Consider the following 25,747-nt stretch of genomic DNA (forward strand, 5'->3'; position numbering starts at 1 on the left):
TCAAAACAACTAGCAACACAGCTACTGGCGTGTAGCCTTGAGAAAGGGAAGCTAACATTTCATTCACATCGCCGTGTTCGGTTTGAATTGATTTCATTTAACTCTTTGGTCACAGAATAATCCTCAGAAGGTTGAACTATTCCCCCCTTCGGCTCTCTTTCTGCCTCGGTCTGACAGGAAAAGCATCATTTTCTGTCTTTACGAGCTGTTTGCAGGTCGAGCCTGTCATTAGCGTCTGTGAGCAGCGGGACGCCGTTTGTCGCTCACAGCAAAGAGTTAACAACCTCAAACTGTCGCTTTGACATCGGCAGCAGCGGCGGCGGCGGCTCGTGAATCAGTCCCTTTTGGTTTGAGAAATACTTAAGATTGAGCGATAAAGAAGCTGGAATTGGAAAAACAATTTGCACGATTTCTGCGGTTTGGTGAGGGAAACACAGTGTGGCACGGGGGAAACCCGTAACTCGGAAATAAATGAAGATGGATGCTTGTGGGGAAGATTTCTGAGGCCTTTTTTTTTGCTTTTCTTTTCTTGACTTTGTCTAAGTTGAAACGGCTCCATGTCCTTGCAGCTCTCGGATGCCTCTGCGGCCTCTCGGCCAGTCGTCGGGCTCGTCGGGGGCCAAGGGGGGGGGGGGGGGCGCTGTCTGAGCTGGCAGCTTCTCAGAAGCCCCCCGTCCCTCCGGGAAGGAAGGAAGGGGGGGGGCTGATCGGCTGTCAAAAAAAAAAAAAAAAAAAAAACAGATGAGGGAAAGAGACAGGCCTGCCAGTGGAAACTTAACCACTTGTCCTCCAGCTCCTCGTCTCATCGGCGTGCAGCGGGGGAAATTATATGGGCCGAAGGTCAGGCTAACATCTCGGCCGAGCTGTGAAACAGGAGCGGCTCGCTTCCCCCCCCCCCCCGACCTGCTCGCCGCCGCCACTCACCGCCTTCAAAGAAGAAAAAACACACTGCTGAAATCACCAACACCGTGTCTGAAGTTTCCCGCGGGCGGAGGAGAAACACGTCCCTCTTTCTCCCTCCTGCCGCCGGGAACTCGCAGCGACGCTCTCGTCGATAATCAGCCCCAAAGAAACGTCCGCTCCTAATCACAAACCGCCGCACGCTTTCGGTGATTCACGTCCCGGAGGCACCAAGCGGTGCGTGTCATTTGCTGATTAATATCCACGTGGGGCAGTTTTGCACGTTTCTGCGATATTCCTGCTCGTACATCCTCTCAACACCTCAACGTCTCTTTTCTTGTCTTTCCTTTTTTTTAAAAAAAAACGCCCTCGGCACACTGGCTCATTCATAACCTCCAGGGGCGACTTATGCACAGGCACATGTTTCAGCCGGGTGCCCTGAGCAGGAATGCGTCTCGACACGTAGAGAAGGACCCGGTGCCTCCCCCCCCCCCCCCCCCCCCGACTGCAAACAGACTATTTTGATGAACCGCTGGCAGCGATATCCTCCCAGCGATGTATATATAAATGAAGCGTCAGTTGGAGTCCAGCGCCGCCGCCATCCTCTGTTTCCGCGTGATGTTTGGAAAATCTTACGCTGTTTGTGTGTCTTATTTTCAGATGAGGGACGTTCAGTTCAACCATCTAACCAGGTTCATCGGGGCCTGCATCGACCCGCCCAACATCTGCATCGTGACGGAGTACTGCCCCCGGGGCAGCCTGCAGGTAGCGGCCTCACCCCTCCAGCACACACACCACACACACACACACACACACACACACACACACACACACACACACACACACACACATACACACACACACACACATATCCCAGGCACTGGAAGCTTGTTTTCTGTGTTTTACTGACCGCAAGATTAAAAAAGACATTAGACTTCAAAGTTTGACATAACTTAATCTTTAATCTCATGTACAATAATTGTGATTTATTGTGTTTATTCAAAGTGTGGACCTGCCAGGCGGCTTCAATGAGCTGGGAGAAGCTGAGCCGTGGACTTGATCAGTCACGCTGTCAGAGAGCGACGACTTGTGTTTGAAGCTAGTTTACAGCTGCAGCTGATGTGATGTGGCTGGATGTCAGAGCTGGCTCCAGATTCCAGCTGCAGGGGCTTCCGAGAGTCGGCCATTAACGTCCCGCAGCGCTGTTTTCTTGACCTTGAAAATACGAAAAAGCCTTTATCCAGACCGAAGGTGGTTCTGTGTTTAGTCTCGGGAGGCTGTTGAGAAGTTTTTAGAGAATAAGGCAGAAACTTTAATCTCTCTCTGCTTTTTTTTTTTTCAGGACATTTTGGAGAACGAAAGCATCAACCTGGACTGGATGTTTCGCTATTCACTGATCAACGACATCGTGAAGGTACGCCTCACGCCGACGGCGAGCAGAAAACCACAAGTCAGAGGCACACGCATGTATACGTCTCGCACAAGCGCTGGCAAACAGGTCACTTTGCAGTGTTACATAAGAGGCTTTGTGTGTCTTCCAGAAGCACAAAAAAGAAAATGTCTGGGTTGCCATGGTTTCACATGCACGTTGAGCCAGCGCGGCCGTGCAACATGCAGTGAGAAATATGTACTTCTGGCTCAACGCGGTGCAGGAAACTGCAGTAAAGGTTCCAGTAATCTAATGTAAAGTAAGGCACAGCAGAAAATTTGGTGAGGTGAGGTTCGGACGAAGAGGCTTGTCCATCAGGAGAAGCCTCGTCTGGACGCGTCCGATGGCCACGGCGAAGCCCAGGTGAAGCGCCGAAGCTCGCTTGACTCACCGTTTCCACTGAATGTGGCGCCCTCCCAGACACCGCTCCCCGGGGGAATCAGCCGTAATGTCAGAGAAATTCGCCCCGTGACAGCGGCTGTCCCCCTTTTCACAGTCCTCAGCACACCTCCGCTCGTCAGGGCATATTACTCCCACATGTGTGGACGTACGTCTGTGTTTTCATGTTGCATGCTGGGGAGGAGAAAGTTGGAGGGGAAAAAGAAGAGACAGCAGTTAATGCTTGACTTAACGCTTCTCCGCACCAGGGAATGAACTATCTCCACAACAGCTACTTTGGCTGCCATGGAAATCTGAAGTCATCTAATTGCGTGGTGGACAGTCGATTTGTTTTGAAAATTACGGATTATGGCTTGGCCAGTTTCCGCTCGTCCTGCGAAAACGACGACTCGCACGCACTCTATGCAAGTAAGTGGTTTTATCGGCCTTGATGGAAGAATCCGCCGCGGGGCGATCTGCCGGCGTTGAGCGTCTGTTGCTGTCGTGTCGCTTGCAGAGAAGCTGTGGACGGCCCCGGAGCTGCTCATCTACGACAGACACCCTCCTCAAGGCACCCAGAAGGGGGATGTGTACAGTTTTGGCATCATTCTGCAGGAAATAGCTCTGAGGAATGGGCCCTTCTACGTGGAAGGCATGGACCTCAGCCCCAAAGGTAAACACGACTGTCTTTTACAGGCCTCCGGGGGCGACGGCGGCCGACCCCCCGTGGCATCAGACGACCCAGATCCTTTAAAAACAGCAGAGCAGAGTTTGAAACATGACGACACGAAGGAGAAGAAATCAAAACAATGAAGTCTTGTGTCTCTAATTCTCCACCAAACCACACATCCCTGATATAATTCAGCACGGTTTATTTAAGATTGGCTTCGGGAATGGACCTTTGTACGGCCGGGCTATTAAATGGTTCCCCCTGCAGACATGTCCACAAACAAAGAACACATGCTGGCCACATGTCAAAGCAGGTGGAGTCCAGAAAACCAACACTTCTCATATGCGAGACAGAAAGCTACACTCAGTCCAAGTGGAGGAACTGTCCAAACGATGGCCATTAAGAAAAACAAATGTGTTTTGTCCAAAGAAGACAAACGAGATCCAGCTGATCTATGTAAGCTCCGTCAAAGCATTAAAATTCTTCGTGGATTGAAAATGAACAGCAGCGCAGGTCTGTGGAAAAAACTGTGAACTGAGAGAGAAAATTTGAGACAAAGAACCACGACGATGCGTTTGAGGGTTGAGTCTTCTTCCCAGGCAGCAGGAAATGTCAGCGCTCCTCCACGCCGGTCTTTTGGCTGCGCGGCGTTCCCTCAGTGGAAACCTCCCGACTGTTCGGGGCCTCGCGCGCGCTAATCGCGGCTGACGTTTTGGCTCGGCAGCTTCCTGCACACATGTTGGCCATTGCGGTTTGACCAGTTTCTTCTGTAGCATCCACTTTGAGCTCCGCTGCTGCCTCTGCTCAGTGACAGCCAGGGAGGCGAGCCTCCGAAGCAGCCGGGGGATTAGCATCTCCGCGTCCAGAGGAGAAGTGTGAAAACCCCTCCCAGCATGCTCGGCTCTCTTTCATTCACTCTCACGCTTCGACACTCATCCATTAACCGGCTGATGGCGGTGAAAGCCGCCACCTGCTCCCCTCATGTGTGAATGGGCTCAAACGAGCTTAGAGATGACTCCGTTCTTCACTTTTATCGATCTTTCACAGCGATTCTCAGAAAATGAAGTGAGGGATGTGAAGAAATCATCATGTGAAAAGGGGGAATCTTCCAGCTTTTTCACCTGATATGATAAATGAATCAATGGCATTGAAGCATTGAGCAGGAGTGGCTCATCGAGCACTCAGAGAAAATTGACAGAAAGCTGAAGCTGTAAAAGCAGAGAAATATTATTGAAGAGAGAATTGGAAAAGAGTGTGGATGGATGAGCCCCCGCCCCCCCTTTCAGCCCCCACAACTTCAACTCTCAGCCCACAGCTTCTATCTCGCACCAGGCAGTCCTTCTGGGTGAATGTCAGACTCTTTTTGTTCAGTAGTGTTGTTCATAACTTCTGAAATTCAATACAAAACTAGTTAGAAGTTTATAGCCTGATCGACTAAAGCAGGGGTGTGAAACATAAGGTTCGTGGGCCAAAACTGGCTCTAATCTGGCCACTGAACTGCCAAAAAAATGGTGAAAAGAAGAGGTACTACTGTAAATGACTCAATGTTTCAGTGTTGTGTTAAATCTGTGTTTTCTTTGAAGTTTTAATCATTTGCTTGCTGGTTTTTCTGGGACCGGACTGGAGCCACTTTCAGGCCAGTTTTGGCCCTCAGGCCTTTTGTTTAACATCCTTGATGCACGGTATTTACGTGGGCATGCTGTTCAACACACTTTATTTAAGGTTTTTATCAGATCTGGCTCATTGTTGGCAACTACTGTTACACAGATGATTTCATGCTAAAGTTTATTTTTAAACTTTGATTTGTCCTAAAGGACAACTGCTTGCAACAGATTCAGTAAGAAATTGTGTGGCACTTTGAGAACCACTGCTTTAACTGTTGACTCACGTTTAACGCCACTAAAACACGCCATTCAGAGAGACGAATGTTTCCTTTTAGTGCATCATGACACACGCACACTGATCGGTGAAAAACAAGCACAATAAACAGACAAAGATATGAGACACAAAGAGCAAACGCTAACAAAAGGTTCATCTGCTGAAGGAGAAATTAAATCACTGTTGTCCACTTGAGATCCTTTTGTTCGCGTTTTCCTTATTGTTCCTGTGATTGTGAGGAAATCTACTCTTTCGTTTACAAAGTGCTGTATTATCTGTTGGCCTTGGTTTTGATGGATGAAGGAGGGTTGTGTAAAGACAAAGCTCCTACAGTCAGAGAGAGATGGAGGAAGTTATTCACAACATGTGTTTCCATTTAGAGTTTAGACGCATTAAAACCTCCAGAGTTTAAATTGTCCAGCATGAGATTCCTTCTGTTAGATGCCGTTTACATGGCAACGTTTCAACGTTTTTGCATTTTTGTTTGAGGAAAAGTTTTGCGGTTACACAAAAAACGTTGTAATTTTCACAGTGGGCCACTAGTGGGAGCTGTTGTGCGTTGTTGTACTGAAACAGTGGATATTCGTGAATTCTGAATGGAGATGGAGCCCAGGTGTTTCCATTAATTTGTGTTTTCAGTAGCTCCGAGGACCACTGTTATTTAATGAGATTCCCGAAACACAAGAAAACTTTTTCTCATTTTCACCTGAAATCGTTGCCATGTAAACGGAGCCTTAGTTAGCAGAAACACTCTTCTGGACAAATGTTCAAAGTGTTTGAATTTAACCACAGGACAATGAACTCATTTAATAAAACAATAGAGGACACACAGTGTCCGTCTTGGGCCTGCAGCTGTTAGTCCTCCTGAGACGCTCTCGTAACCCTGGTCCTTGGGGACCCCCCCTCCATTACAGACGCTCAAACACCTGATGGTGCAGAAACATTTACAACATGGAGAGCTGTCGATCCCCAGAGACCAGGACTGAGAGACAATGTCCAGAGCACCTTCTGGTGAAATCCCTTCAGCAAAATACTTACAAAGTGAAGCATAACACGAAGCTCACTGTAGCTTTTCAAACACATTTGTTTTTCTCTTTTAACTCTGCTCTGCTAATACTTCAGCCTGAATGAAAAAGCTGCGACAGAATAGATGATACTTTGTCTTTTCCCCTGCAGAGATTGTGCAGAAGGTGAGGAACGGCCAGAAGCCGTACTTCCGCCCGACGACAGACAGCCGATGCCACTCGGAGGAGCTGACCATCCTGATGGAGGGCTGCTGGGCCGAGGACCCGGCGGAGAGGGCCGACTTCAGCCACATCAAGATCTACATGGCCAAACTCAACAAGTGAGAACCGCCCTTCGCTTTCTTCCACTGCGTTTTCCCTCAAACGGTCAGTTCACGCAATTTATGACAAATCTCCCCTGAAAACTTCGTCACGTAAAACGAGTCCTAAGATCAGAGGTCTGTGAGAGAGAACTTCGCTTCCTAAGAGCAGTGTACAAAGAGTGTGTTGTGAACCCCCGTGTTCTGTCTACGCCCACTGCAGCTGATTCATTTGAGATATTCAGAAAGGCAAACAGGAAGAAAGAATCAAGTTCTGGAAATCACGGAGTCAATTTTAGATAAAAGACTGATTGTAATTCCTGACAGGCACTTCTGGACGCGATGCTGCCTTTCCATCTCCGAGTGTGTGTCAGTGTTTGTGTAACAGAAGGGAGTGTGTTTGTGTGGCCGTGTTTCTGGTATTGTTTTCCGATGATCTTATGAATCATTCATATGAATATCTTAGATCTGACTTTTGGGTGGATGTGTGGGGTGGAGGGGGGCGGCAGGCGCTCATGTTTCCCCTGGAGGAGGGCAGCTCTGTCAGAACGAGTTACTGTGTGAACCACTGCGGGAAGCACAGTGACATGAAAGGACACACACATCAAAATACGCTGTATAAACACATTTATACTACAACCGTGAAAGCCAAAGCACTTTCTTTTGACAGACTCCATCATGGTGATTTCATGGAGCTCATTATGGAGCTGAAACCTCGTCCGACCTTTCTCCGCCCTTTAAACTCCTGTAACATCTGTGCTCACCAGCCCAGCCACAGCTCGTGGACTTGCCTCCGGCTATCAGACGTCATTTCCTAATCTGACGATCTTGAAAGTCCTGTAAGTCGCCAGAAGAACCGTCGACTGATCCGACCTGGTTTTCCAGCACGTCCCACAGATCTCATTTAGATTGAGACGATGAATACAGGAGACTGAAATGATCCTCATGTGCGCTGATAAGGCGGAGTTTAGTACATCTGCATTTATAAAAAACAGTCGAGGTGACTGTGGCATCTCGTCGGAGGTGTTTCTAACTCAGGTGTGTGTAACGCCATCTCCATGTGGACGAAAAGGCAGAAGGGTAAGAAGATGGATGGATCCCAATTCGGTCGAAGTCTGGATAGTTTGAATGCCAAGTCATCCTGAACTCTTTGAGCATTCATCAAATCAGCGTGGCAGTGTTTAGTTACTTACTGGAAGAGGGCTGTCATCTGTTAATGTCCTTGCTAATGTTTAGAAAGGTAGTATATCATCGATAACATCCACATGAATGCCAGTGTCGCTGTTTTCCGACATGATCCAGAGCGATGTCCTCCGCCGCTGCCAGAGTACCTTCTTCTTCTTTAGATCAAGAAGATTCATTCCAGGACTCTGTTTGAGACCTCGTTCCTTCTTGTGTAACAGTAAAACATGTCACCTTGGGTTTGAATGTGTCTCTTGTGGAGTGTGAATGAAATTTGGGCAGCATGCATGCAGACGAAGTGCTTTTAATGGTCTGTCGTCCAGCTGAATGACAACCTGTTGGAGGTTTGCGACCTTTGCAGTGTCGTGCAGGATCCCCAGCAGCCTCAAAAATTGACAGATCGCTCAGACTTTCACCTGTTGGCATGAGCAGCGTTGCCTCGCAGTGCTCACTTTGCCTTATCGAGCAGCATCGGAAAGTTTTAACTGCGTCTGGCTGCTGAATGGGAGCTGCTGCTCTGCAGTCCGTCGTCAGAGTAACTGATTGCAGCGTTTTATTCACTGTAACAAAGAGATGCGGCGAGCTGTAGGAGCACAGTGAGGATGGCTTTGTTAGATGTGCGTGATTGAAAAGAGAAAAATCATTAGATTCACTTGTGTTGGAACAGCAGAAAGAAACTCATGCACCAGCTTTGTAACAACTTCTGGATGCCTTTAGTGTACCCAGCAGTCCTTGCTTGTTTGTGCAGATTAGCCAGCACAGCCATATTTGTTCCTGCTTCTTGTCCGTCTTTTTATTTTTTCCGTATGTTTTGTATGATAATGTCATAGCAACGGACTCAGCTCTCCATCTGACTTCAGTAGAAATAGTGCATAAGTGTCCGCGTCTTGGAATTTCTACATTAATCATTCATTTCTTTCTATGTGAGCTCATACTTGTAGATAGCAGTGGATGGTTCTGAGTGCTCCAGCAGTGAAGATGGATTAAGGTTGGATCTCCTGCACCACATTACAGAGATTACATACACCAGTTTGTATGTCATGCATCACTTTTGATTCATTCTCATTTATTTACCTCTTGGGGGCCTGTCACTTCCTCAACATGTTAAAAAAAACCCTGAAGTCGGAATTTCTTACAGTATTAACAATTTTAGTTTGCACAAGTATGGAAAACTGCAGTAACGACATGCCCTGTTTCCAAGAGGAGGTGAAAGAAAGTTCATATAACACAAGCAGTAGCTGTTTCAGATAAGACATTTTAATTTAAAAAACTAAAGCCTGCAGCGTTTAAATGTAAAAAGCATACAGTGGATTGAATCCGATCTGAAAATCACCAAAACTTGTTTTATAGTTCACACATCATCCGTACCTTTAGAAGGGTTTTGAAAAAAGAAAACAAAAAACAAAAACAGAAGCTTCTGCCTGTTTTTTTTATTTTTGTCTCCCAGTTTTTCCGTCTGTCTATCTATATATATCCTGTCATTTTTCTGATGAGCGGGGAAATAAAAAGCTCTCTGCTGTCTGGATGTTTGACAGCTCTGTCAGTTGAAAAGGTAATCACGGCACAAGGTGAGGCGGCGGCACTCCGGCTCAAGAGTCTCTCAGAGTGACAGAATTCACACTGAGGTCCATTTCCTGCTCAGGGTTGCAGCTGAAGCAAAGTGAAAACTGAGAATATGGAAAAAGATGACAGACACATCGGTTTCTCGCCGCTGGAGCTTGTGTGCCGGCGCGACAGCCACACAGTAAGACGGCATTGGATTTGTATAAAGCAGGCGTTCGGGAAGTCCTGTAAATAGATCTGTGTGTTTCTCCTCGCAGCTCGACCTCCCCCTCTGTTCGCTCGCTAGCTCAGCACAGGATGCGCCCGCTGATGTATAGCTTTCCATCGGAGTGGCTGGAAGTGGAGAGCGGATGTGATTGATAACCCGGGAGGCACTCAAGGATGCTCCTGACAGCGGCACCCCGAGTCCTTCCTTCACCTCGGAGGCCTCTTCGTTAATGCACTGTCTGTCCGGTATTTTCATTAGCCAAATGTATGTTGTTGACATGACCTGATGGATGGCTGTTATTTTGGCCGTGTTGTTTGTGTGTTCGTGTGTGTGTGTGTGTTGGGTTTGAAGGGCGTGGTGACAACAAGGTGTTCATGAGTTCACTAGAAGCCGGGCTGAACGGACGATCTGTCACATCAAGTCTAACAATCCAATTGAAAACAGAATCCTGATTTTAGTCAACAATCCGGAATCCTCAGTTTAGTATCAGAATGATCGAAGTGACTGAAGTCAAAAGAATCAGATTAAAGTCTATTCTGCCTTTTCTATGACGTACATGAGAAAAATCCTATTGTCTTGGACAACAGGCCTTGAAAATCACTTAGAATGAAGAATCCTTCTGCTCACACAGCTGCAGTCTTCTGCTTCTACAGCAGAGACGTTGATTCTTCGTCTGCGTGTGGATTGAATGAAAGTAACAGTAGCGATGCTTCACGCTCATTTAGAAAGAAAACAATAAGTTCCTTTGTTGCATTTCCTAAAGACAGTAGCAGCTAGATGAGCTAACGAATCCATCTTCAATACTTCCAAATGGGAAGTCGTGTGCAAAGTGCAAGGCATTATGGGATTGATTCACTGACTGTTTAGCCAGCCAAGATGATTGTTAAAGACGGGTTGTTAAGCTGCAGAGAATTAAACCTAAATAGTATCTTGAAACGTTGTTGTGTAAATGTGGGCTAAGCTAGCTGCATTAGCTAGCTCCATGATGCTAGCTCACACGCTAACACTGACAATGCATTGCAGAGGTGCTAATCCCCCCCCCCGCCAGTTATTCTTCAGACTGGTTAAAGCAGAGCTCCCTCACGTTTCCCCGTTACTAGTTTAGTGTAATACTGGAATAAATATCTGTGAGCGCAGTTAGCGGTGCGCGGCCGGCTCGGTTGCGTCCATCGTGTTGATCCTCACCGGCGTTTCATGTCTCCCTCTGATCAGTGCTTCTTTAAAACTAAACAAGCGTGGGCGCGTGTGGGCTGCGTGACCAGAGGAAACGTGGCAGGGGTGCCAGACATTGACGCTGTCAGCCGCCACCGTGGCTATGGACGGTGACTCACCTCCTTCTCGCTAACGTCGGAGTAAACCGACGCGCGTTCGGTGTGTGCGCAAGGCACATGAATGCAGCGATACATTCTGTGATGTTAAAAGATGTGGAATCGCACAGGCGGGGATGAAAATAGAAGCCGCTCGGAAAGTAGCTTACAGCTTCTGTGGCGCTCGCTCACTTTGAGGCTTTACTTTATTTTTCCCTTGAAACTGATGGGCTTTACTAGGAGAGAGAGTGAGAGAGAGCTACTCCGCCATCCACACACACTCTCACACACACACACACCCACCGTTTAACTTGTAAAGTCAGAAATTATGTAAAGCTGAAAGAACTGCTAAAGTGCTAAAAGTACTTGAATTCCTGCCGTCCTTTCATGCAGAGCGCTCGCCGGTTGTACCCGTAAAGGTCAGTTTACTCAGCGATGCGCAGCGGTGAAAGCACTCGTTCCCGGTGTCGTCGACGCGTGAGTCCCACGAGAGCTGCGCGAAACCCGAGATCGCCGTCCCGAGCCCGCGTCGAGGGGCGACGAGGGCTTTTCACACAGAGCTCTGTTTCGGAAAATCTGATGAAAAATGGCAGCTTGTGGAGGATTGTGACTCTGCTCGACGTGCCAGATTCACACGTTTGATGTAAGTCATCTGCATACGTGCTGCTGCAAACCCTTCGATTTTTGCCTCATTGACAATTATCTACAGTTGTAGTGGAGGGAAAGACTCCCTGGTCTGGTTCGGTCTGAGAATGTTTTCGCTTCAACCAGTGTAAATTGATAAAGCAGGAACAGCAATCAGATGAATGGGGCTGAGTGGTCTCACTGTGCTGGTGTGTGTGTGTGTGTGTGTTTTCCAGGGAGGGCAGCACCAGCATCCTGAACAACCTGCTGTCCCGGGATGGCGCAGTACGCCAACAACCTGGAGAACCTGGTGGAGGAGCGGACCAGGCCTACCTGGAGGAGAAACGCAAAGCCGAGAACCTGCTCTACCAAATCCTCCCGCAGTAAGAGGACACTTAATGTCTCTGGACCGTCCAATGGAACGCTTCAAAACACTTCCAATGACCCAGATCGAGCGTTTCCGACGACGCCCCGTCAGATAAATCCCCGTATTAATTAAAAAGTCAGGATTTCCTCCCAACGAAGGGTTTTCATCAACGGAGCGCCGTTTCCCAGCGGTGCGATCTTGAGACAGATGAAAGAGAACGGCTGACAGACGAGGCGCCTGTCAAGGACCGAACAGAGGCAAATCCCGTCTCTCTCTCAGCCGTTTGTCCTTTTTTTCTCACGGTTTTCTCCATCAAAGCCAGACAGACGGAGAACGAGAGAATGGCGTCTTCCTTAGTGTGCTCCTGGGTCACATGGTTGATAGAATTTGGTTTTACTTCATCAAGATCAAATCAAGTGACATAAGACCCTGTTTCGATGATGTTTTAAAGTGATTTTTTTTTTTTTTTTTTTTAACTTTCGTGCTTACAAAGCAAAACGATCATTTTGTGTTGTAAACCGGTTTTTCCCGCCTCTGTTTTCATGCAGCTCGGTGCGGAGCAGCTGAAGCGAGGGGAGACGGTGCAGGCCGAGGCCTTCGACAGCGTCACCATCTACTTCAGCGACATCGTGGGCTTCACGTCCATGTCCGCGAGAGCACGCCGCTGCAGGTACACCAGCCGCCAGTCCGGTTTCCTGGGATTCCTCCACGTCTCACAACTTCCAGCGATCAGCGAATCCCTCCGTCTCGCTCGCTGGCATCACATCTCTGCCTACAGTGTGTTTTCCACACACACTTAAAATAGTTCGGTCGTTGGATGGGAGAGTAGTTGACGCAGAGTTGAGTCCGTTGCGCCGCCGTGTTCTCTTCCTTCGACAGTCTCGCTTCGTCATAGTTTTCAGTTTTTAAAAGCAGCTTTAAAAAAAAAAAAAAAGAAAGAAAAGCTCATTCAAAGAAATGTAAATCGTTCTGACAGTCGCTGGCTAAATAATTAACCTCTGACAGTACTGTTGTGTTACAGTTACTATAAGCCGCCACAGGTCCAAATGCATCACAGCTTGTGTTTGTAATATTCCATCTGTGGAAGTGATTTATGAAGCTGTGAGTGTGTTTGTCAGGGAGCCTCGGTGGGCCGCCGTCCAGCCACGGGAATAATGTGAGACCGTGAGCGTTCGCAGGCTCGCCACACTCCCAATCTGTCAGCCTTTTAACTAAAGAAAACATATTGTCTCATGTTGAATTTACACTCTCCGGCTCATTTTTCACTCCGGTCCCAGTTGAATTGAGAAACCCTTCTCCTCCGCCGTCGCGGTCTCTCTGCAGGTGGTGACGTTGCTCAACGACCTGTACACGTGCTCGACGCCATCATCGACAACTCTTCGACGTATACAAGGTAGGTCAGGGTGGAGCGGCCGGCGTCTCTCTCTCTCTTTCCCAGCCGCTCTGACGGGCGGTGGTCGCTCCCTCAGGTGGAGACCCATCGGCGACGCCTACATGGTGGTGTCCGGGCTGCCGGTGCGCAACGGGAAGCTCCACGCCCGGGAGATCGCCGGGATGTCGCTGGCCCTGCTGGAGCAGGTGAAGACGTTCAAGATCCGGCACCGACCCAACGACCAGCTGAGGCTCAGGATAGGGATTCACACAGGTGAGAAGCCCGCCCACTCACTCACCCGCACCATCCCGTTCCATCCGTCAAGCAATAACAGAAGCAGGAAACCAGCACTTATAAGTACAATTAACTTTGAGAGAAGTTAATTTCATCCTCAGCCGCTGCTACATGTTTACAATTTAAAATGGTTGAATTTTCTAATGTTGTGTTTGCACAATTATTTGTGTGTACCTTCTTTGTTCAATGAAGTTCTACTGAACGATAAGAAGACGAAGAATGAAATAACAGGAGAAGTTCACCAAACATTGCCAGGACTGATGTATTTGCCAGTTTCCTCTTGGAAAAGACATTTTATTATCTCAGTTTTAACCCCGTTAAATAAAGGATATAATAATATTGATAAATCTGCCACTGGGTTGTAAAACGTGGCGTTTCCAGGCTGCTTTAACCACATCCTGTCCACCACTGCCTTCACTGTCATGCTGTGTGATTTCCAGAGGAATCCTGCATGTCACTACTTCCTCTCTCTTTTGGGTTCATCCGCAGTTTGTTTTTTTTTTCTCTCATTTGTGGGTAATTTCAAGATTTTGTCGGCCAGTATGAAATACAAGTAAATCTCCCATCATTGTTTAGTCTCGGACACAGTTTAGAACCCAATACAACAAAAGAACAATAGAAAATTACTTCTTTTTTAGTTTTTAATTGAATCACTAAAGGCTTATAAATATTAGTTCACAAAAACAACTGAAGTCATGATAATGGTTAATTCATGTGTACTCTGAGCTTTTGTGGTATTTATATACTTGTTTTGTACGTTTTGGCCAAAAGACATTTTATTTTTCCATATAAATAAATTTAAATACTGAAAAGAGAAGTAGATGACGTTTCCCTGGCCTCCGTGATAATCGTCACTAATATTTACTCAAGTAAAGTTGCTGAATCAGTCTTTAAATCACAGAGAACTTTGAACATTCAATAACTGTCAGCGTTCGAGGGTTTGAAGGGGTTCGGCAGAATCCGTGTCGCGTAAACACCCTCCTGTTCTCAACAAGTTCTGCCGAAAGTGAAGGATGGGCGTACTTCCCCGGTCCGCGCCGCCGCTGTTTATCCTGCCGAGACGCTGAACAGACCGCAGACGGATCGGTCCTTGTCTTCTTCAGGTTGTTTACAGTCCGCTCGCCACGGCTGCATCCATCTCCATTTCTCTGCGATTCCGTTATTTCCGCCGCGCCTCAGGAAGATGATTATCCCCCTTTGTAATTCCGGCGTGGAGTCTATCAGCGGCTGATTGGCCCCAGAAGGGAAGCTGGCCGCTAATGAGCGCAGCGGCAGACAAAGCAGAGTCAACTGTCTGAATCGGGACGATTTTAAACTCCAAACACAACATTTACAGAAGAGACTTCGTGATGTTTCCGGCTTCAGCTGTCAAACGTGTTCAGGAACGTTTCGCATTCACACAGAAACAGAACACGAAGCGCAAAAATGCTGAAAACGACGTGGGTTTTTTTTTCATGCTGGGCCACTTTTTAAGAACAAGAACGTTTTTAAAAATGTCATGCTGATGATTAAGAGGGCAGAGAGTGTGTGTTTGGTCCCTCCAGAGTATTGGAACAAACAACGTTCAGGACAGACAGATACTGTTTATCAGATGCGCCTCATGCGCTGCACTCGGCTGAACTCGGGGCTCCGCTCTGTAAGCACAGCAGGTACAGACGCTCATTGATCCGTTTGTCAGCGGAGCTCATTAATGAGCAGATTAGCAGAGATGAACAGAAAAACAGGAAGTCGGTGAGGTGGTCCAGATAACCAGGCCTGTTCCACGGTTTCCACATTGATGATGCTGTTTTTTTTTCCACGTTTTTCTCAATTATTTATGTATTTGTCTCTGCAGCAGTCGCCTCTGTACAAGACAAATTTAACCCAAGCTGTTTCTAGGTCCTGTGTGTGCCGGTGTGGTGGCTTGAAAATGCCAGGTACTGTTTGTTGGAGACACGGTCCACACGGCGTCCCGGATGGAGTCCAACGGCGAGGGTGAGTCTCACCGCCGCCGTCCCAGACACAGATTCTGATTTCTGGAAACCTCTGCTTCAAACAGGGGCACCAAACACATTTTATCATTAACACTGAATCACTAAAACACGAAAACCTCCATCCTCCGTCACCGCGGGGGGCGGGAGCCGACACAACTCAGCAATGGAGAAGCTTATCGTCTAAATGCTTCTATTAATCCGAAATACGCCGTGTTGTCATTCCGCTCTGTGAAACTGGGAACCGACACTCGCTGAAATAAACAAAGTGTCTTCTGCTGGAAATGTGACCCGTCGGCTGAACGCGAGGCGCGCCGAGCTGCTGATCCTCAAACATCTGCGCCGACGTTTTCTGCTCTTAACTGCCGGCGACAGGAGCGGCTGTTATGAAGCCGCGGCTGGAAAATTCTGCCAGTGAATCATCAGATGTATTGATTAACTGCTGAGCGGCTTCCTGTATTGTGCCTGCTCTGGTAAATAATTGATAGCGCGTCCGGCGGAGGGCCCTCAGCCGGCGAGAAACCGTGCAGCTCGAAGCCTCGCTGGCAGCATCTCTGCACCGCGCGCTGTAATTGGACGAAACTGCGAGGAGTTTCATCACCGCTTGCGTTTCGGCCGCCGGCGTCGGATGAGACCCGACCGGCTCGTCTGGCTCCCATGATGCCTCACGGGATGGGGATGAGAACGATCAAACCGTGATCATTGTTCTGCTTGTTTTCCAGCCTTAAAGATCCACTTATCCTCGGCCACCAAGGAGGTGCTGGACGAGTTCGGATACTGCGATATCCAGTTACGGGGAGACGTAGAAATGAAGGTAAGCACCTTGATTCCTTTTTCTGGCCGTGTGTAATAAAAAGCCGACCTCTGAATGAAGTGCTACAATAGCATCTGCATGAATAAGTTATTTGGAAGGAGGCGTCAGGGATCTCGGGGGAAGACCAGAATACAACACCCAGGCATGAGCATGAAGTCAGCTGTAATCAGGACTTTGAACCAAGAAGAAGCGTTGCCTAAAACTATTGGAAAACTGCAACCCAGAGGTACCTGTACAAGACAAGGTACCCGTAACCCGCTGAGCCCGCCGCCCTGGAGACGGCGGAGAAGACCGTTTATAAGAGTTCCAGTCACCAGAATAGCAGACTAAAATGGTTTTATATCCATACAAATGTCTGTTTTCTCTCCATTTTCAATGTCTACAGTGTATCGTTCTCTGAACACGTGTGTGTTTCTTCATGACAATCACAAACGTCAGCGCCTACTAGTGGCCCCGAATGTGAAAACTACATCTTTCCTTGTCAATGGAAATTTCTCTCTACACGCCCAAACTGTTTTTCTGAAACAAAAACCCAAAATTTGTGCTTTTCTCTTGAAACATGAAGTAAACTGGGTTTTGGATAACACCTGTTCACCTCTCGCAGCAGCATGCGTGGCAGGTTTTAGTGACTCAGTGTTTTCAGGGACACTCCGACCCGCGGACGGGACCCAGGGGGCGAGACCGAACCGCCAACTCCACTCACAGATCGCAGAGAACACCGAAAACAAAATCTCTCCTATTCGTAGTTAACCTGAGCACACGTGCTTGGGGCAGTGTGTGTGTGTGTGTGTGTGTGTGTGTGTGTGGTGGGGGGGTCAAGGACTGACAGGGCTAACCTTTCTCAGAGGGATTTAAAACCTGCTCGCCTCCCAAATACATGTTCGCTTCTTTACCTTTGAAGCGTCTGCTGCCCCACAGAATATGAAGTGGAATAAATAAAGCATTAATCACACATTTTGAGCCAAGCGAGCCAATAAACGGCGCTAATGAAGTCTGATTGTCTCCATTTGAACCGAGTGATTTCATTTAACCTTCAGGTCCACGGGACAGTCACAGGAGACAGTCTCAAGCCTCGTTTCCACGACAACCGTTTCACACGGGAAATGGCAAAAAAGCTGAAACGACGTAGAAAACAGGATGGGCCACTAGAAAAGAATAGACGTCGTTTATGTGGAGGAAATGTTGTTCTTGTCGATCGACTCGAGTGGCGAGCGCACACGGTTCTGATGGCGGCGTGACCTCCGTCTTCTTGTTGTTGCTCCGGTCCCACGGAGGAGACGTTGCCATGACGACCAGTCCGCCAGCACCGCTCTTCGAGTCCTGACTGGCGGCACGAGTTCAGAAAGAGAGAGTTAAAGTTCCGATGAACGCTTGATGGTGAATCTCTTTCTGTTAGTTCGCCACGCCGAAAACCGATGATTTTAAAGAGTCATTTGAACCACATTTCCAACCTTTAAAAAAAACAAAAAAAAAACCAGTGTGCTGCTGCCATCAAATTCATAATGAGCTACTACTTGAATATCCAGGTAACCGTCTCTGTTTCCGGGCTGACTTTGGTCTGAGCTCTGTTGTGTTCAGACAGGTTACAGCGAGGGTCGGCGTTCCGCACACTTCCCGCGGCTCGCACACGCCGTGCCGAGGCGACAGCGAACACGAGGTTAGAAAGGTCCACGTCCCGTCAGGAGGAGTGAAATAACAACATGCTCCAGGAGAGGATCCGCCGCCAGAGGATGGCGTGTTCATGCTGCTGGGATATTTCACTGCTAATTTGGAACAATCATGTGACCGTGAGGAGTCGATGCACAGAAAGCACTCCTCACATTTTAAATACTGTCTAGATCTCGCAAGATGAACAGGCTATCAGTTTAACTGCAGTAATTTTCATGATAGTCCTTCTACATAGAGTTCAAAGACCCCAGTTGAAGCGAGCCCACCAGTGTATTTGAGCAGTAGACCTGGAGAAAAAAAAAAAAAATCCCACGCCACCCAAACCCTGAATCACATTCCCTCCATGAGGCGAAGGCGGTCAAACCACTACACCACTGTGACAAGCTGTTTTCAGTTCAGCACGGTTTTGGAACACTGGAAAACGGAGCGCCGGAGACGATACTTGCTGTTGGAGGGTGTGACGTGGATGAAGACCCTGAGGCCCGCGGAGAGTCAACGCTCCATCATCGCTCACAATGAGAGAAATCAACCTCTTCCAGATGCGTTCTCTGATGATTTAATCAGTGTGTCAGCATGGCATTGAGGAAGTATCAGACCTGTTACGGTGACAGTGATTAGCCTTTACCGCTGGGAGCTTCAGGTCGACCTGATAAACCTCCAGCCCGCTCCACAACGTACATGAATACACACACTCAGCCGCCCACTGATGACCCATTGATTTCTGTTCTCTTCTTTTTTTTTTTTTTTTTTTTTTTTTTTTTCCAGGGGAAAAGGCAAAATGAGAACGTATTGCTTCTTGGGGAGAGACGACGTGTACGTCATCTGAGAGGCCTGCCGGCGGCGGCGGCGGCGGCGATTAGAGAGAACCACAGCAGAAGCTCTCCAGTGGCTGAGCCACTACTTATTTGTTCTAGAATAAGTCCTTAATGGTGATTTTTCCCTGAGCGAATCCCATCCGACAACAACAGAGGGAATTCCAGGTATATTTATTACCTGCAAACTTGTAACTGCAAAAAAAAAAAAAAAAAAAAAAAAAAAGAGAGAGAGCGAGAGAGAGAGAGAAGAAAAACAGACAAAAAAACTTGTTTTTTGTATGAAGAATTTCTGTCCTAAGAGTGGGTACTTTTCACTGATAAATTCTTATTTTTTGTGCTTTCTATATTAAGATTGTATAATGTGTTTGGAAGTGGATGACGTATACCTATTTCCTTGAAATGTCGTTGGAGTTGGAGGCACAGCAGCCGATGTCACTGCAGGGATCAACCGAGCGCGTCACGCGCCACCACCACAGTCTTGTAACTATGTATATCCAAGATACTGTAAAATATTTTGTCCAATAAACTGAGTCAACGCTCTCTTTTCCAGTATCGACGGCCGCTGCTTTGCGTATTTGAGCTTCTTTGGTGGTTACTTGCTGAGGTCGGTTCCAGAAACCTGAGAGGAGCAGGCGGGAGCCCGGCTGCGTAACTTCACTGTCGCCTGACGCTCCCGGCCGATCTGGGCCCATCCTCCTGCTGCTGAAGCTCAGCTGCGTGTTTTCAGCCCAGGAAGAATTTATAGATGACCTTGTGGCGTCCCTCCCCCTCCCCCCGCAAAAAATATTGGAGGATTGTGTCTCATAAGACTTCGGTCCGAATGTCAGGACCTGGGATTGAATCCAAGGTGAAGCAGGAAGGGCATCTGTGTGAGAATAGGAGGCAGCTGTGTAAACACCACTTTACATCATTTCAACCTAAAATGAAGGAACTGGTCACTTCTGACATGCTCTAGAACAGGAGTCTGCAACTTCTATGACCCATTTTTGTCACTTTCTGCCAAGTCAACTTGGTCAAAATCAGGCAAATGCAGCTTATTAAGTTTCATATGTAGTTTTGATGCACAAACAAAAACTACATCTTCTGATGCATTTATGAGGTTCTACAGTTTATCTAGTGAACTACAGTTCAGAATAGGAACATTTTCTTACTTTTAACCCGTTTCGTACCCGATTTTAACAGTTTACTCCTCTTTTTAAGCTATTAATTTTCGTCTGAAGAAACTTTGATATTTGAGGTTTTTTTAAACTGTCCTATCATTTTCTTCTTGTGCTTTCAGCTCATTTCTCCAATTTTACTTGCACGTTTTTTTGAATCTCTTTGAATGAAGAGTGATGAATCATCTTGAATAGCACTGTGGCGTGTCTCCGTAATAAAAATAAGTTAAAAGTTTATCCACGTTTCATTTTGTGAAAGCTTCATGGAGCCACTACGGAGGGACAGAGCGACCAGTTGCAGACCCCTGCTCTAGATTAAGTAATGTGTCATGTAAAATGTCCTTACATTGGTCAGTGCGGCCAAAATAAGGACATTTTACATGACACAATACACAATGTGGATTAGAACCATCAGCCTCCTTTACTTTATTCCTGTGGTGTAGATTTAATTGTAGATACAGTAGTTTTAAAGACACTGAGTTCTTGCAAAAGCACAATTTTTCTAATTTTTAAGTTGCACTAATTGGGAATATGAGGTGACACCAAACACTGTGAGAGTGTTTTAGAACAAATATTCCATAAACTGAAGTTAATTTTCATACATACAGGGTTTCTGTCCGTAATGAACAAAAGGAAAAGATGTGCCACAGGCACTCAGTCTGGCCACCTGGGCAATAAACGGTTAAACTCTGCACTGATTGAGAGGATTGTGCTCTTTTGTGAGATAATGTGAAAGCGTGAACCTTCGCCAGCCTTCCTCCTCCTGAAAGTCTCGTTCGGCTCTTTAGATGTTGGCACGATGACAACAAGACAACAAGACAACAAGACAAGGTTAGACGGGGAACGCTTCCACCTGTCACTACAGAACAGAAACACTCACAGCAACGATCAAGACCCACATTCTTGAAATATATTTATTTGAAATCCTCCCTTCTTATTTCCCCTTCCACCTGCATTATTATAATTGTTTGTAGCGTGAATGTGTGTTAGAATAACATGCAGCGTGTGTGTGTGTGTGTGTGTGTGTGTGTGTGTGTGTGTGTGTGGCGATAAGGGAAGAGAAGCCTCTGCAGCAGGCGGCTGCATCGCTGCTCATTAGATGCTCATTATCAGTTATGGAACAGAGGCGCGCGCACGCACCTGTGTGTGTGTGTGTCTGTGTGTGTGTGTGTGTGTGTTCTCTGCAGGAGCACATCCCTCCCTCCTGCACAGCTGTAATTACCTCCCACTTTGTTAGAGAAGCATGCTGCCAGCGCCTGATGGAGCAGGCCGAGGGTCTGCGCCTTGGCCCCTCGCTGACCCGTTAACTCTCCGAGCCGACCCCCGCTGCCCGTCACCCGACCCTCACGGCCCACGCCTTGAGGCGCAAATATCTAACGAGAAACCGTGCAAGTGCTGAATGACACCAGTTACAGCTTCACTTCACTCGCGACTGCAAATCAAAACTACATGTTGATTTCTTCTGTCGGCTCCAGTCGCGACCATTCAATGAAGTGAATCCAGCCGGGTTGGAAAGCGCTTCGAGATCTTAAAGATTCTAAAATACCTTCAGAATAACATAAGAGTGAAACCACATTCACATTGCAATTCTGATGATAAAACCCTAACATCCACGTGTAACTGGGACATCTGGAAAATAATTTCTCTGACCTGAAACAGATCTGAAACGGCCGTGTGAGGGTTCGTCCGTTCAGACATCCAGGGGTTGGAATTAAAGAGATTTTCTGTGCTGCCTTTCATTTCAGCTCTTCAGCCTTGTGTTTCGCAGGGAAATTAGTTTCCCTGTATCATCTTGCCGAATAATGAAATGTTTTGAAAAGAAAAGCGGCCCAGAAATAAACTAAAATCACTCGTTGCCGTGGGCGACCATCTGCTAATCTCTGCAGAAAACATCGGTGGAGCCGGGAACCGTGTTTTGATTGACAGAACTCGCAGATGAACGTGTAGAATTCCCAACAAACTCCTGTTCGAGTCCCTGCAGCGGCGCCTCCTTCTCTTTGAGGACAGCAGCAACATCTTGTAGGAGGACGGTGTTGCCGACTGTAATAATTACAGGTTGCAGAGAGGGATTATAGAAAATGACGAATGGAGCCTGTAAACAGCCCCCCCCCCCAACCCATCCCCCATGGCCAGGCAAGAGGCAACGCAAGGAAACATCAATACTGAGGGACGTGGAGAGAGAAGAGCTGAGGAGGGAAAACAGCTGAGACCGGCACAGAGCTGCAGGACAGACCAAATCCACACAAACACAAACTCACACTGACGTCACAACATTTCACACAGTGTGCAAAGACAAGGAAATGTAAATATATATTAGATACATACCTGATCCTGATCCTGGCCATTTCTCTCTCCATATGAAAGCGAGAGTCTAACGGCTGAATATGAAAAATTGGACGTGTGGAAGTTGTGAGTTACATTCCCCAGCTGGCCCACCATGGCTTTTATTTGCTGATTTTGTGACAGGATGTTTTCTGTGTTACAGCGTACCTTAAATTCAGGCTCGTGTTTGCAAATATTTTCAAGTAAAATGGAAAATTTTTTATTGTGTTTAGGTGTCTATTTACGAATACGATTCGACGTTGCCTTCATGGAAACGGGGGAATATCATGACTCCAGTCCCTATTCTTCTGGTTAGTTTTAGAGTGGAAAGTGATCCAGAATGAGAATCCAACTTCGTCGGTCAGTCCATATGAATGTCCGTGTTGAACACTGATAATGTTAAAGTCTATTGTTCTGTGAGTACGGTTTTCTTACACTCCATCATTTTCAGCATTTCTATCATAATATGGGTTGAAACATTCTTAAAACACTGAGAATTCCTCAATAAGCTGTCAGGATTACCATAATTACCATTTTACCTAACTCATGAAGTAGAACACTTATAATAAAAAGCAAATTGAAAACACGCATTGCATCCAAACACCCACAGATAGTAATTTAAGTGAGCCTACAGAGACAAATAAACATGGTTAGAGTGGCCTTGTTTTTACGGGGTCAAAATGGAGCTGGTGAAAGTTCACACCTGACACAGAAGACATTTTGCAGATGTTTTCTGGCTCCTCTCGTCACTGCGTCTCTGACCATTATAGCTCTGGTCCAGTATGGACCAGAGTCTGTCGCAGAAACAGACACATTCTTCAGCAGTCAGACATGGAGCATGATGTTCTTCCAAACCCTTAAAAAGGAACTTGTCCATGTGTTTGATTCAGTCTGCAGATTGATTGGCTTGTTAAAGTTCAGATGTCACGAGGCTGAAGCCTGCGTTTTTTTCATGATGTCAACAGAGAATCTGCTGAGTGCATCCCGACCTAAGATGGTTATAAAACAAACCCACAGCATCTTCAGACATTTCAGCGTTTGGGCCTTGTAGTTTATTGACAGCAGAGTGTGGTAATGATATGGGAACATTAGCTGTCGGCGGGAGCTCCGGTCATCCTAGCCGCTCGCTGATGGGGGTGCTGAACTGAGCTGACTTCCGGAAGGGAGCCTTCAAGGTCCGGGCGGCGCTCACACCCCTGACGCCCACAGAAAACAACAGAGAACGCCGTGACGCCGGGATCGCTGCTCTCCGTCTTCTCCTCCGGCCCCCCGCGCTCCGAAAGCAACTTAAAGTCATCAAGACGAAGGCATCTGACACCAAGACAACAGGCGTTGTGAACAGCCTGAGCAGAAAGGCAGTAATGGAGGGGGGAAGAGCCGCCGACGGAGTCTGTAATCATCCTTCTCTTGACCTTGGCAGATAAATGCAATGCTCCTGCTCTCTGCCGCTGTTGCTGCTCTCCGCTGACGTATTCTACGGTGCCATTAGCCACTATATGGTGTTTTTAGACAGAAAAAAAAAACAGCTACTCAGACACGGCGTACAGACAGACTGCAGACCGGGCAGGCTGGGAAAAAAAAACTGATGTGGAGCAAACTGCTTATAGCAAGTATGGTTTTATAAAAGTTGCATAACTAAAAAAAAAAACAGAATTCATCAGCACGGCAGGTACATTATTGTAATGTGCTTGTGAATATGTTGTGGTGGAGAGACGGCAGTCTAACGGTTGGAACGTATAAGCACTGACGTTTTGTACTCACTTCATTCACTTGATGAAGCGGACCTACAGGATGACCGAGTCTGAGAAATGAACACGACAGAACAGCGACCGACATCTGGATGCTACGTTGACATGAACCATCTATCTAAACACGGCGGCAGCGAGCCCTTCCTGGAAGCAGTATTCCCTCATGGCACCAGCTTCCTGCTAACTCCCAGGAACTGAAGGATCTCACATCTTCAAGCCTGCTGATCAACTGTTTAAAGAGCTAGCTCTTGCTGATGAGAGAAGCTTTATTTTCAACAGGCTGGGTTATTCCAGTCGTCTCTTTCCAGGTCTCAGTAGAAGAACCCTGCCAGACAGCTGCACCTCGCCAACACAAAGAGTTATTTTATACTTAATTTTACTTAATTTATTCTCCTTTTTGTGTCTTTCTTAATGGCTTTATTTCAATCTCTTCATCGTCTCAGTTGTTTCAGATGAATATTCTCATTATATTATATATTTCTTTATAAAGCTCTGTGTTTGAATGCTGCTATAGAAATGCATTTCTCTTGCCTTGCATGTTTCCAGAGCATACGATCAAAGGTGTCTGTACAGTGCACATTAGGCGAGAGCGTAATTACATCTCTTAGCGAGGAAAAATAAATGTGCTCATACAAAAAGAGAAGAAAACAGAAACAGGAGCGGGCGGCACACCTGTATCCGCCGGTAGTTTTCACTCCAGAATGTCACCGCCTGCTCCGTTTTGTAATCATGACCCTGGAAAAGAGAGGAGAGGCTGTGAAACCAGCTGCGCCGCGGCACCGTGTTTCAGGAGTTGTGTGACAAACTGTGATGTGAAAGTGTGAGGCCTCTCTGAGTGTGTGTGTGTGTGTGTGTGTGTGTGTGTGTGTGTGTGTGTGTGAGAGACGTCTCCTCTGATGGTTACAATTAGATCAGCTAAAATATAAGATGCGGGCCAAGTGCCACTGCAAAATAAGGATTTAAGGATTAGTGTTGTCAGGACCTGGAGAGCGCTTGTGACATTGACACAGTGTCATAAATATTATTTATGAGGTTATTTTTCTTCTACACTGGCTTCTATCTGAGGCGTGTCACCATGGTAACCTACTGTACACTGCACAGCTGACCTGCCGCAGTCTCTTCCACACAAAATGGTTTGTTCCTCAGCTGGAGGAAGCTTGAAAACACTTGAAAAAACTCAGGAGAAGGAACACGAAGTGCTCACTGCCCGATCCGGAGCGGGAGAAAGCCTGCGGAGCAGCTTGCTTCTGATAAAGATCAGATCAGCCAATCAGCTCCGCTCAACTCGGTAATGAGCATCCGTGGTCAGCCGGATGGCTGAACGTGATTATTATGCATGTCGGAGGGGGTTTCTGACAGCTTCCCCATCAGCGGGCTAAAATGAGAGCGATCGTCATCTCCTGACAGATTCAGCACTATAATGATGATCCACAATCACATAAACATTGTCGAACAGAGCAAGATGAACATTAAATTCCAACAGGAAACAAAAAATACAAGATAAAAGTAAAAGAAAATAAGAGGAAAACAAACACGTACAAATACAAAACCCTCCACGCTTGCACAATAAAAGAAAGATTTCTGTGGCTGAACTTTCCACATCTGCTCTCCCTGTTTGTGAACACGTGCACTGAGAACATTGGGAGGACCTACGTGCACGTTAGTGGACTGGAGTGGAAGTGGGAGAAATCCCTGGGCGCTGAAATCCCTCTGGGTGGTGGAGCGGTACTCGGGTTTGGGAGCCGGCGGGTTCATTG

General features: G+C 47.1%; 1 protein-coding gene across 1 annotated transcript in view; it reads left to right on the forward strand.

Annotated features, from left to right (window-relative positions):
* npr2 (natriuretic peptide receptor 2) overlaps nucleotides 1–19,039 on the forward strand; it is a 64,431-nt gene extending 45,392 nt beyond the window's left edge. Inside the window, 16 exon segments of the mRNA XM_030084761.1 lie at nucleotides 1,561–1,665; nucleotides 2,243–2,314; nucleotides 2,977–3,136; nucleotides 3,225–3,380; nucleotides 6,432–6,600; nucleotides 11,700–11,739; nucleotides 11,741–11,783; nucleotides 11,786–11,846; nucleotide 11,919; nucleotides 12,379–12,493; nucleotides 13,146–13,184; nucleotides 13,187–13,238; nucleotides 13,306–13,475; nucleotides 15,375–15,470; nucleotides 16,189–16,280; nucleotides 18,715–19,039. Coding sequence (XP_029940621.1) covers nucleotides 1,561–1,665; nucleotides 2,243–2,314; nucleotides 2,977–3,136; nucleotides 3,225–3,380; nucleotides 6,432–6,600; nucleotides 11,700–11,739; nucleotides 11,741–11,783; nucleotides 11,786–11,846; nucleotide 11,919; nucleotides 12,379–12,493; nucleotides 13,146–13,184; nucleotides 13,187–13,238; nucleotides 13,306–13,475; nucleotides 15,375–15,470; nucleotides 16,189–16,280; nucleotides 18,715–18,774 — 1,431 coding nt within the window. The 3' untranslated portion in view covers nucleotides 18,775–19,039.
* Nucleotides 19,040–25,747: the final 6,708 nt, after the last annotated feature.

The sequence above is a fragment of the Salarias fasciatus genome (genome assembly GCF_902148845.1).
Source record: "Salarias fasciatus chromosome 7 unlocalized genomic scaffold, fSalaFa1.1 super_scaffold_4, whole genome shotgun sequence".
Lineage (NCBI taxonomy): Eukaryota > Metazoa > Chordata > Actinopteri > Blenniiformes > Blenniidae > Salarias > Salarias fasciatus.